General features: G+C 42.1%; 1 protein-coding gene across 3 annotated transcripts in view; it reads right to left on the bottom strand.

Annotated features, from left to right (window-relative positions):
* The window catches only part of ATL2 (atlastin GTPase 2), a 49286-nt gene that overhangs the window by 12483 nt on the left and 24635 nt on the right, over positions 1 to 12168 (bottom strand). For all 3 annotated transcript variants that reach the window (XM_054985339.1, XM_054985331.1, XM_054985348.1), the window contains 4 exons: positions 9159 to 9293; positions 6019 to 6123; positions 3531 to 3581; positions 155 to 211 (listed from right to left, as the gene is read on the bottom strand). In XM_054985339.1, the coding sequence (XP_054841314.1) occupies positions 155 to 211; positions 3531 to 3581; positions 6019 to 6108 (198 nt within the window). In that variant the 5' untranslated portion in view covers positions 6109 to 6123; positions 9159 to 9293. The remainder of the gene's footprint in view (positions 1 to 154; positions 212 to 3530; positions 3582 to 6018; positions 6124 to 9158; positions 9294 to 12168) is intronic.

The following is a 12168-nucleotide window of genomic DNA, read 5'->3' as shown; positions in this document are numbered from 1 at the left end:
ATCTGCAAAAGACAGATGACAGGCTACCTCACATACTGATTTGAAGTCATCACATGCTACATACTTATCAGGTTCTACTGTAATATGTTATTTCTCAAACATTAAACAAACTTTTATAACCAAGTAGTAACTGTAACAGGAATCACATTATTACCTGAAATGGCTTTTGGTAAATTTCTTCCATAGCCAGCCTTCCGTACTCTGTAAACAACTATTAATAAAACCATTAAGAATGCCATTCAGAGAATTTTAAACAAGTAGCACTGCAGGGCATCCATATTAGATACAAAAGTAGCTTAGGAATGAATTTCAAGTACTTGCTCATCGAGTAAGATACTCTGTTTACTATGAAGTAAGGCTGTGCACGGGTGGATAGATTTGGTATTCCTGCTTCAGGTTTACCCGAAGCGGGAAACCGATTCGGAATACCCCCAAATCTGAAGCAGATTTGGGGTTCGGGAATAGAGATGGGCACGATCCAAAAAAAAATTGCCGATCCAGCTGATCGTGGATCGGCGCCAGTGACAATCCCAACGAAACGCTCCACACCGATCATCTCCCGTTCCCGATCTGTGGATCGTGGATCATGGAGGCCAAAGCAGGGCGCGCTGCTATTCCCAGCAATGTGGGAAGGTGGGTGTTGGTGGCGGCCACCGGGCCCAGCGGGCATGGGGAGACGGCGACGAGCCGCCACCCCTCAGGGGGCAGGAGGTCTGGCCGCTCGCCGGCAGCACCCACCATGTGCCCACCCGCCTGGCCAAAAAGGAGCGTGCTGGCGAGAAAAGAACGGTGGGTGATGCCGGCGGCATCTGTGTTTGTGTTTGGCCGTCAGAGCTGCCTATTAGGGTTTGCAGGGATGAGATTGGAGTGCCCACAGCTACAGAACACTCCCTTCCCCCTCCCTCCCCTGGGTGTCTTCTCCCAACTGGTGACTGCTTTGCTGCTCCGTGGTTGGAAGGAAGCCCTGCTGATCAAGGAAAGCTGGGCTTCCATTCGGGTTTCCAGGGCGACAGAAGGAGGGGAAACACAGCTCAGGCATTCCCCTGGCTCCGTTGCCCCGGGAATAGATTACTGGCACCTGAGTGTCTGACTTCCCGATCCGAGCACAATCCAGTCCCCTCCCGATCGCTGGATCGTTGGCCGTGGCCGATCATGATCCGCTGAGTCACGATAGTGAGATCGCCATTATCGTGGGTTTTTTTGGATCGTAATGCGTATCGTGCCCATCTCTATTCGGGAATCCCTTTGGTATGCCCCGTGAAGATTCGGAACATACCGAAGCGGGGGGACTCCCACCCACCCTCCCTGGGGCAACCCCTCCACCCCCACCCAACCCTGGGGAGATCCCTCCAATCCCCACCCACTTACCTGGGTTATCAGCTGGGCAGCGGCAGCAGCACAAAGCTGCGTGGACTGGAGCCAGCCAGCTCATCTGCCGCTGCGCCACCGCCCGAGCCTGCAGGGTGGTGGGGAAGGCCGGAGCCACCTCCTCCAACCCTTCCTGCCCCTCAAATGGCTGCAGTGTGCTGGCGCCGAAGCAGCCATTTGAGGGGCAGGAAGGGCTTTCTCTGCCTCCCCCAGCCCTTCCTGCCCCTCAAATGGCCACCATGGCGCCAGCATGCTGCAGCCATTTGAGGGGCAGGAAGGGCGGGAGGAGGCAGATCTGGCCTTCCCCACCACCCCGCAGGCTTGGGCAGCAGCGCAACGGCGGCAGAGGAGCTGGCCTGGAGCCACCGCAAGGTAGGTGGTGGGGGAGGTGGGGGGTTAATGTTTAAAGGGCTCCACTGCTGCTTGCAAGCAGCGGCGGAGCCCTTTAAACAAGCCCCGAAGCTTTCCAAAGCATTTCCGAATGCTTCGGAAAGCTTTGCTTCGGTATTCTTCTGGCCCAGCTTTGGGGAATACCAAAGTATTCCGAATCGGGTTGCTTCAGGTAACTTTACCCGAAGCAAAATCTGAAGCGCACAGCCCTATTATGAACTGAAAACCAAGTTTTTCTATGCCTTCATACAGCTGCAACACTTCAAACAACTTTCTCCTTGCAATGCCTGTAACTCTCCAACAGCTGTGCTGCATTTCAAGCAGATTCAAATGAGTTTTCTTCGTAGTTCTGATGTCAAAATATTGCTCTCAATTAGAAGTTCACACTCCCATTCAATCTCAATGCAGAAACTAAGCAGCATTTCTGTATTAGCATTTTAGGCTGTCGCGCCACATGTGAAAAGAATCACCCTCCCTTGCTGCCTCCTCCCTTCCCGTCATACCACCTCTACTGTCACTGCCTGGTTCAGCAGCAGAAGTGGCAGCTCCTCCAAGTAGCTGGTATCATTTTCTTCCTGCTGCTCCTGCTGGCTTAGACAGTTTATGGAATTGCCACTCAAACTTCAAAACGGATGAAGAAGAAATCTTGCTCACCTCCCCACCAAAGAGGTTACGCTTTGAAGCTGAAAACTCCCAACTTTTTTCCACTATTGGATTTCTGTGCATATCTGGGGGCTGTTTCAGGTTCATATAAATATCTTTCTAGTCCATACCAGGCACAAGTGTGTGAATTTTTTTAATGCACATGCTGGGAGCCAGGTTTGGAATTGGATATAATAATTATGATTAAGAGAATAAGCATTTTCTCTTGAACCTTGGACAACTGAGACAAGATTTAGAGTATGTTTCTTTTTTAATACTGCCCAGTCATTACTGAGCATTTCACCTGATAGCAGTAACAACAATCAGTGTGCCTAACTGCCCACATCTCTTTATGTCAGTTTGTAAGCTGTGTGACTATGTATAATGGGGCCAAAAAACCCTAACTTCCCAAATAAGATGATAGGGTCAAACTGGTAGTGACCAACAGGAAAAAGCATCTTGGGGTCATGTTGGATAACTGAATGAAAAAAGATTATTCTATGCTAGGGGTTATCATGCTGCCCTTAAATAAATTTATGGTGTAGCAGCAGTCTGAATGCTATCTTCTGGATACTGTAAAATTAACAAAGATACAGAAGAGGACAACAAGAATGATCGGGGAATTGGGCTATTTGTTCACAAAAAAGAGTTAAGAGTATGGGACTTCTCAGTTCAAAGGGAAGTGCAACACTCAATGCCACATAATGTAGCAACAGTTTAGAGTGAATGTATCTATCCTCTTCGAAAGCAAGGAGGATAAGCCTATCAATGGCCATAATGGAGCTGCCAGCTGGGATTCTATAACTTGTTTATGTTCACATTTCCTTTGCCTGCTGCAGAGGAAGCTAAACGGAGCTGAGATGCTTAGCAGCAATTGTCTCAAAGCCAGAGAACACCAGAGTAAAAATTTTGGTACAAGTGCTGGTGTTTGCATGCTTTTTTACAAAACAGCTATAAATCAAATATTGTTCCTCTTTCAATCTTAGAATATCCTGCTCTGCACTTTCTGCTTGTGCTCAATGGAGAAAGGGGTTTGTCCTAAACTATTAAATTTTAATGCAAAACATTAATATGAATTCTATATCCAAACTGTTTAAGAGAATGCTATTGAGTATACCAGAAAATTTTACCTGCAAATGCTGAAGATCATCTTCCTGGATGTTCTGTGATAAATTGTATACCTACAAAATGTATCAGATTATACAATATGTATCAGGAAAGGGAACACTAAGTCAATTACCCACAGGGAATTACCCTGCACCAAATCCCAGAGATAACATCTTGTAACAAAAATGGGAACACATCTCTTTAGGAAAATAGCAAGCATGCAGGAATGTTGCCCCAATTCATTTGATTGTTGTGTATTTGCTAGATCAGAAACTGCAGGCATAAATCAGATTTCAGAGCCCTACACATCCCTCATCAGCAGCAAGAACCCCTTAAGTCACCCCCTTGTATATCTTCAGGTAACATGGCCATGCTGGGGGACAAAGCTGTAGTGGGGGCTCCCATTCTGCTTCCCCACCCCTTTCTTAAGACTATGAGAGGCTTCTGCAGAGGCAGAAAGGAACAGCATCAGAAAGGATCTCCACTCAGCCAGCAGAGTAAGTGAGGTATTGTGGTTAATGCTGACTAGGATCAGGGGGGCTTTTGTTCAAATCCCTACTCTGCTATAGATCCAGAGGAGTTAGCCGTGTTAGTCTGTAGTAGCAAAATCAAAAAGAGTCCAGTAGCACCTTTAAGACTAACCAACTTTATTGTAGCATAAGCTTTCAAGAATCACAGTTCTCTTCATCAGATGCATGGAGGGCAAGAAGCAGCCGCAATTTGCATCTCCTCCTCCCTCCCCTCTCCCCCTCTATATCTGACCAGCTTCTTCTTGCCCTCCATGCATCTGACGAAGAGAACTGTGATTCTCGAAAGCTTATGCTACAATAAAGTTGGTTAGTCTTAAAGGTGCTACTGGACTCTTTTTGATTTTGCTACTCTGCTATGAAATTCAGGGGATAAGCTTGGGTACGTAATTCTCAGATTAATCTAAGTCACAGAACTGCTGCAAGGATAAAATCAAAAGCGGGAAGCCTTGTACACACCCTGAGCTCTGGAGGAAAGGTGGGCTAAAACTAATGGATGGAGACATGAGCTGCATAGTGCTTTGGCAACAACCACAACAAGCCATTCTAGTACACACAGAGGCTCCAGCAGTTGCAGTAACAGCCTCAGCCTAATCAGAAGGAATAGCAACTGCCACACCAACTGTCACAGACAATCTCATGATGGGTACAGTGCAACAGAAGGGAAGAAAATCATTCCATATTTCAGACTGTACTTTGGGCTTAAGAGACACTCCCAGAGCCTCCAAAACTCAGTTCAAAAGCAAAAACAAGGCCCTAGCCATTTCTTCGGGGAGGGGCAACACAGCTGGCAAGTATAAATTTCAACTGGCTAAGAACCGTCATGTCACATACAACCAAATACAAGCATCATTCATAATGTTTGGATGCGCATCCAGATTTTAACACATCTAGCACACAACTAGAGATTGATCTAGGCAAGGTGACATTAATGTGTGCAGGCATTCATGGTTGTGGTTCTCATCTTGCAGAATGGTGTCGGGCTCCCACACTTCTATCATTCTGCCGACTGTGTAAAACAGGAATGTTCAGGAGGATGTTTTTGTAAGAGGAACAGGGAAGTAATATGATGGAATGGTTCAGGATATGCTTCTTTATAAAAAGAACAGGATTGTAATCTACTCCAATATTTATTGTAACTTTTATTTTGATCTTACTGGATTTTCTACTTCTGTAACTCCATTTCTTGCATTGTTTGATATCACGTCTGACACCTTTCTCTTTGCATTGCTTTTCTAACTTTTGTAATTCTAGTTGGATTATATTGTTTATCAGTGCTTTATGCTTTCTAGTTGCATTGTTTTATATTGTGTGATCTGCCTTCAGTCTCAGTGAGAAATATGGGCTATAGATAAATGAACAAATAATCTCAAATAAGCTTCCTATCCCACTGCTTTCTGCAGACTAAGTATGAGCACATTTGTGCTTGTGTTCATTGTGTTATCAATGTCTCAAATGTATTAATGTATTATTGAATTTGCCCTTCAGAAGTGAATTGTGAGGTGCCAGAGGTGAATACTAAAACATTGCTTCCTGAGCTTTCAGAAGAATCTCAGAGGAAGAGGTATTTTGCATAAAAAATGATGGTATTCTCGAAAGGTTACGAATTATGGCTATGAAGACATTCTCAAGGGAGTAACTTACTTAACCTAAGACTGAGATTATGAATCTATGTAAATATACACAGTAAAATATCAGTGAACATATTTAGAGAACTATATATTATAACTCAAAGGCTCTTAATGTTCTTAACACACCATCAGATGGGCCCTACATGAGATGTGGTCATTAAATTTTCCAATTGTTATGTCTTCTTCAATATTGCAGCAGGAAATCAGATCATTTACTAGCAGTATGGAAAAACAAACTAAGCAAACTGAAATTTTTTTTTGCGTATCTGATTTGCAAGCCAAAGATCTATTTTGAAGCAGTAGCCTTGGGAAGGGAATTTAAAGATGCCATCTTTTAGAATAGCTAGTCTTACCTGAACTGAACTTGTCATGGTGCTCAGAGCAAATACAGTTGCACAATCTTTGATAGTTGATTGGCTATCAAAGGCACCTTGGGTATCCATTAGTAATACTGCAACCTATAAAACAGGTTTTTTAAAAAGCAGAATGAGTACACAGAATATTTTCATATCTAGGGTATTAGACTGAATCAACTGAAAGCTATTCTTATATTAAACTTATTGAACTCCCTTGATTTCTAGTGGCAACTAAACTGATGTGTACAACAGATCATGTCTTACCAGCCATCTACAGAGAAGTTAAGGACTAGAAAAAACCAACATGCTTTCAAAAGCCTAGTAATGTGCTCTGATCCAGAGTGGTGAAGTAAAAGCAACTCACAAAACTCAATGATGTAATAACTCCATGGTTTCATCTTGTGTTGGCTCCTATAGTCCATTCCACCGGCAGGTTCCTCTCACAAAGGCTTCTGGTTAATACAGGAAGCTCCTCAGACAGAGGAAGTTCTTGCACTGGTGGAATCGATTGGTAGGATCCAATTCAATATTAGCCTTCAGAAAAGATTAGATAAGTGCTGCTAAGTAAATCACTAGACTGCTGTAGTAATGCAGAAAGACTACAGACTTAAAATTACTTCAGGTGCCCAAACTGTGTAATTATAGTACAAGAAAAATGCAAAAAAAAACCCTCACATCACATTCACAATTAAATGTAGTTTCTTACTAGTAAGAATATAATTCCTGCTTACTGAGTGTGCAACCTGTGGCTGTAGATTAGTGTTTTAATTTTGCTTTTACATTATGTTTGTCCCTTTCCATTACGCAATCATGAATCAGACCATTCTCAAGAGCCAAATCTGCTAAAGACTTCCTGTGGAATGCCAAAGCCAGAGGGATGGGCACATGTAATGGCTGATGACCCACCAACAGGTATTTACATAGTCACAGCCAAAGACACTGGGCATGCATACTCTGAATCAAATTAGGATTTTAACCCTAGAATGTTGTAGAAAAGGGAAGGAGATTCCTAATTACAACTCTCAGACTAGTGGTACATTAAATACTGCCATAGACATACAGAAGCCAAGACACCTAAGAAAACCAGAGAGTTATATATCCAGGCCCCACAGTCCAAAACAATCCTTAAATGGGAGGGTGATCAGAGTTCTGTTGTCTACATTTCCTTGGGAGAAACCAACAATGCAATACATTAGCCTCATCAAAAATCCAGAATTAACTGGTAACCTTGCAACTTCAGATGTCAAGGGCAGACTGAGCAACTTTTTTGCAAGAATCCCCTGGGAACTACAGTTATCTTGACATTTTGAGTGGGGGGGGGAGACAGGATGAGAGTCTTTTGAATATTAACATACTAAGAAGGATTCTACCTTTGCATCAAAATAGACACCAGGTCTTTAGATCTCTGTTCAACATTTAGAATGCATAGTACTTATTTTAAATCTGTCTATTGTGCCTTCCACAAGGAAAATTAAACTAGTGAACACCATATTATACTAAAGAAAGTTTTTTCTGTATTATAAAAGCTTCAGAGAAGAATGTTGTCAAGTTTCAAAAGTCAGAATAGACTTGATGTAGACATTTCATATTGAATTATTTTTTATTAATCAGGGCAGACCTGGATATCAGCAGGGAAGTTAATACAGACCTACAACCTATTGGATATTCTGAAGGACACCAGATGCCTATCCTATGACAGGGTTCACAAGCAGGTCTGGAAGTTCCTTGGAACATAACGCTACTCATATCTTCTTTATAGTAATGCAGATACCATCTTAAGAATTTTGTGAAACATGCTAGTAATCTGGTGATGCACTAACACAGAGACTTTCTGCTTAACTTAGAAGGATTCTTTTTGAAACTTCAGGCAACCAGACCAAGGTTATGCTGTTGACTTTCAATTTGGAGTTTTTAGACTGCATCCTAGCTAACGTGGAATGACAGGGGGAAAACCAAGGCTTACATCATCTTCAGAATAGTATGCTCACCCGATTTCCAGTTTAGTGTAGTGGTTAAGAGCGCGGGACTCCAATCTGGAGAGCTGGGTTTGATTCCCCGCTCCTCCGCTTGAAGCCAGCTGGGTGACCTTGGGTCAGTCACAGCTCTCTCAGAGCTCTCTCAGCCCCACCCACTTCACAGGGTGTTTGTTGTGGGGATAATAATAACATACTTTGTAAACTGCTCTGAGTGGGCATTAAGTTGTCCTGAAGGGCGGTATATAAATCGAATGTTATTATTATTATTTCACTAGCACTGAAAAACGTTACACAGCTAGACTGAACATTACAGTAGTGATGAGATCAGATATACATTTCACTTTTGCTAGTGTGTACAAGGAGACTATTACATTCTCATGGCTTTTTTGCAGGGGGCTTGTGCTCGAATACCTCAGCTTTTAGTACCAGGGCAGATTGTTTTCTTTCTTCCAAATACCCTTTATCTTTGCACTAAAGTAGAATCCTGAACAGATCCCACCTACAGCCACCACATGTTAGAATCCAGAAGTTAAGTTCATAAAGCTAGACTCTGGTATACTACAGAAAACTTAGACACAGAGTTCTATCAACTGCACTGACACTATATATATCTAATGCTAGTACTTATTTTTCTCTAAATAAGGGCAACTGTCAAAAGGCTGGAAACTAGTCATTTAAGAAGTTAACTGCTGAAGAGATTCCAAGAGTGCTGGGCCATGCATGGATTCTCTGTCATGGCCTATGGAATGGCCCGCCTGAGGAAGTCAGGAAAGCTCCTACACACCTGGGCTTTCCGCAAACTATGCAAAATGGAACCGTTCAGAAGGGCATTTTTATAAAGGGGCTGCATTATAACGGAATGATTCAGGAAGACATTTCAATAGAGAGAATGGGACTGTGGACTATACTACTAACACGTGTTATCTGTTGCTGCATATTTATATCTTGCTCTCACTGCAATATTTCTACTTTAATAGCATTTCTTGCATGGTTTAATATGTTTAATACTTATACCTTGTTCTAAATTACTGAAGCCCTAGTCCTTCTGCATTATTAGGTCTCTTCATCTTTTTACATTATGTAATCTGCCTTGAGTTTCTGTGGAAAAGACAGACTATCAACGTAAATAAAAATAAAAATAAACAGCCCATTGAGTTTTACCTTTGTCCCATCAGGCTTGTCAATTACGAACACGTCACTCCAAATCTGTATGCCAGTTGTTTCTCTCTCACATCCTCCTCTCCATGTAAACCCAGTCAGGGGATCATGGTCCCCCCCTATCCAAGAGGATGAATTCTGTAAGAAGTTACATATTTATTCAGCAAGATAAAGAGCTGTTCTAGGCAATTTTACAGTCATATGTATATTTCTTGGACTAGTAAAATCACAACAGTATAATTCTAAGGTGAAGTTTCAATTTTGATGGCCTCCAATGCCATTTAGAACTGACGATTATCTTGGAACATGCATTTCTCTATTTCTAAACTTTCTTCAGGAGCTGGATGTTTGGTTACACTGGATAATTTTAGGTGGGTAGCTGTGTTGATCTGGAGTAGAACAGCAGGACTGAGACCAGTGGCACTTTAGAGACCAACAAGATTTTCAGAATAACCTTTTGAAAGTCATAGAGCTGACTCTTGAAAGGTTGTACTCTGAAAATCTCATTGGTCTCTAAGGTGTCACTGGATTCAAATTTTACTGTCACACTGGACATTGGTTACTTAAAGTTCAAATATATCTAGATAAAGTTAAAGAAATGTGAAAGAAAATTTCTTGTACTGTTTCATCCATGCCATTCCAGCCTTCAAGCATTTGTTACAGTGTTTGCATTAAACACACAAATCTGCAAAGTTGAGTCTCCCACTGGAGGTACTTTAGTGATGGCCCCAGTTACAGAATGTCTCATCTCAAGTTCCTCCTGATGAATTTATCTACTGCCTCAGTGATAAAAGGGGTACGATCCATTCACACTACAAAATGCAAGTGCTCGTTCTAACAGAGTTGTTCTCCCACCAATATATACGTATAGGCACAATGAGATATCAGGAGTTGTGAGCCAAGCTATTTCCCCACAGACCTTGTCACAATATCTGCACTAATTTCAGCAAGGGAACCACATCACAATCTTCCATATATGGGCACTGTGCCTGCAGCATACATCTCTGTATCCACAGTAATCATCTTTAACAATCTTAAGGATTAATACAGAAAGAGCTGTTCAAAGTTATATGGAAGACCTGGTCATGAAGATGTAACAGCTAGCACTTTGGTACTAGTACAGTTACTATGGCATTGTCCTAGAAGCATCCAAGGCAACATGTGTGTTACGTGCCATCAAGTCGCCTGCGACCTATGGCAATCCTATGAATGAGAGACCTCCAAAACGTCCTATCATTAACAGACTTGCTCAGATCCTGCAAACTGGAGGACATGGCTTCTTCTATTGAGTCAAGCCATCTCATTTTGAGTCTTCCTCTTTTCCTACTGCCTTCCACTTTTCCTAGCATCATAAAGACAACATGAGAAAGCTATATTTTTACTTCCAGTAGTTGGAAGTGAACTAGTGTATTAGTTAACTAAGCAACAGCAAGTCTAAAGCTCCATTAGGATTTTAACCCAGACTACTTCCTCAGAGCGTTTCCATGTGATTAAGCTTATGGGTTTGAAATTTCTTGTATCTAACAGCATCTGTATAGTTGCCAGGTCAAGCATGTGATGTGATTAAGAACCCTTTCACTTCCTTATGTTCATAAGTCTTGCAGAGTGATTTTATATTTCTAAGGCTTGCTTAACAACAGCACAGTAGCTGATTTGTTAGCAGTCTAGACTGCCCAGTCTTAACATGCACTCAGTGCCACTTACAACCAGCTTCATAAACCCAGTGTTGCAGTGATAGAATTGATAAGCATATCTTGTGGAAAAGTGGTTGGCTCCCATATGGATGACAACAAGCAGCAAAACAAGCCCATCTCCAGACAAGGTAAGGGTGTCCACATACTCAAGATTGCGCCACAGGTATACAAAATAGTAGATTTGTAAAATTAGCCAAAGACACCTATCTATACAGACACCAAAAGTGTGAGGAGAACTGAATATTGCTCTAGGACCACAGAATGCGGAAACACAGTTAAAGAAAAAAAAAGATGGGGAAGTTAGCTTTCTCAAGCTCCTGAGAGGTTACAGATTCCTGAAGGGGAATTTCTAGATTGTTACCACACACACTGCAATTCCTCAACTCCTAGGCATCTGGTTTGAACACAAACAAGCATCCTCTGAAAGCCTTCCACAATGGTCTTGTGTTCACAGGTGGGGCCATAAACTATTGGAAGCAGAGGCACAAATGTCTCAACAGTCCTCTCAGTATTTTCTACAGGTCTAGGTAATGTCAACCCTCCTAGTCACTGAAACATGAGATTGGTTTCCTGTGGACTAGATCAGGCTGAATGGACAATGTGATAGTTGCAGCAATCTAAGCAGCCACTGCCTAGTGAATCAGATCCTTAGTAATGCATACTTTGATCAATATGGTCTTTGCAGACCAGCTACCTGCATATATTCAGATTAAAACATAATAAAAGCAATTATGAGCTTCACCACTAAGCTCTTCTTGTTCCATTCCTCTCAGCTGTATCTAGATGCTAAACTATGAACCTGGTTAAGGGTCACCATTGCATGATCCTTCCGCCCCCTGGGATGTGGAGAGAAGACCAAAATGTTCAACTAATTACACATGATGTCCAAAATTGGGCACCTCAACAAACTGGAGTTCATGTCTCCCCCATAAACTTGGTTTCTATGTAACTAGTGTTTAGAATCCCAAGTTGCAGAGAAGAAGCAAGCTCTAAGTTGTACAAGTGCTGTGGTAACAACGAACTGGAGTTAAGACTTTCACTAGCGATACCTGAGTGCTACGCAATGGGAGGAATATAAGCACAACTATTAAAACCGATGATCCTTGTTCTGAAAAACTACATTCAAATGCCATCATAAAGAATGGATACAACTCATTTTATAAACAGCTATGAAATTCAAAGAGGCACAGAAAAGTTACTCATTCTTAATATAATCCATAATCAATACATTTATTGAGGTAGATAACAGGAATTCTAATACCTTCTTTTGCTCACCTACTCTAGGAACATTTTAGATGTATATTCCAGATCGTATACTG

The sequence above is a fragment of the Eublepharis macularius genome, chromosome 1, assembly GCF_028583425.1.
Source record: "Eublepharis macularius isolate TG4126 chromosome 1, MPM_Emac_v1.0, whole genome shotgun sequence".
NCBI classification, from domain to species: Eukaryota; Metazoa; Chordata; class Lepidosauria; order Squamata; family Eublepharidae; genus Eublepharis; species Eublepharis macularius.
The sequence above is the reverse complement of the archived record's forward strand: the minus strand, read 5'-3'. Positions and strand labels throughout refer to the sequence as shown.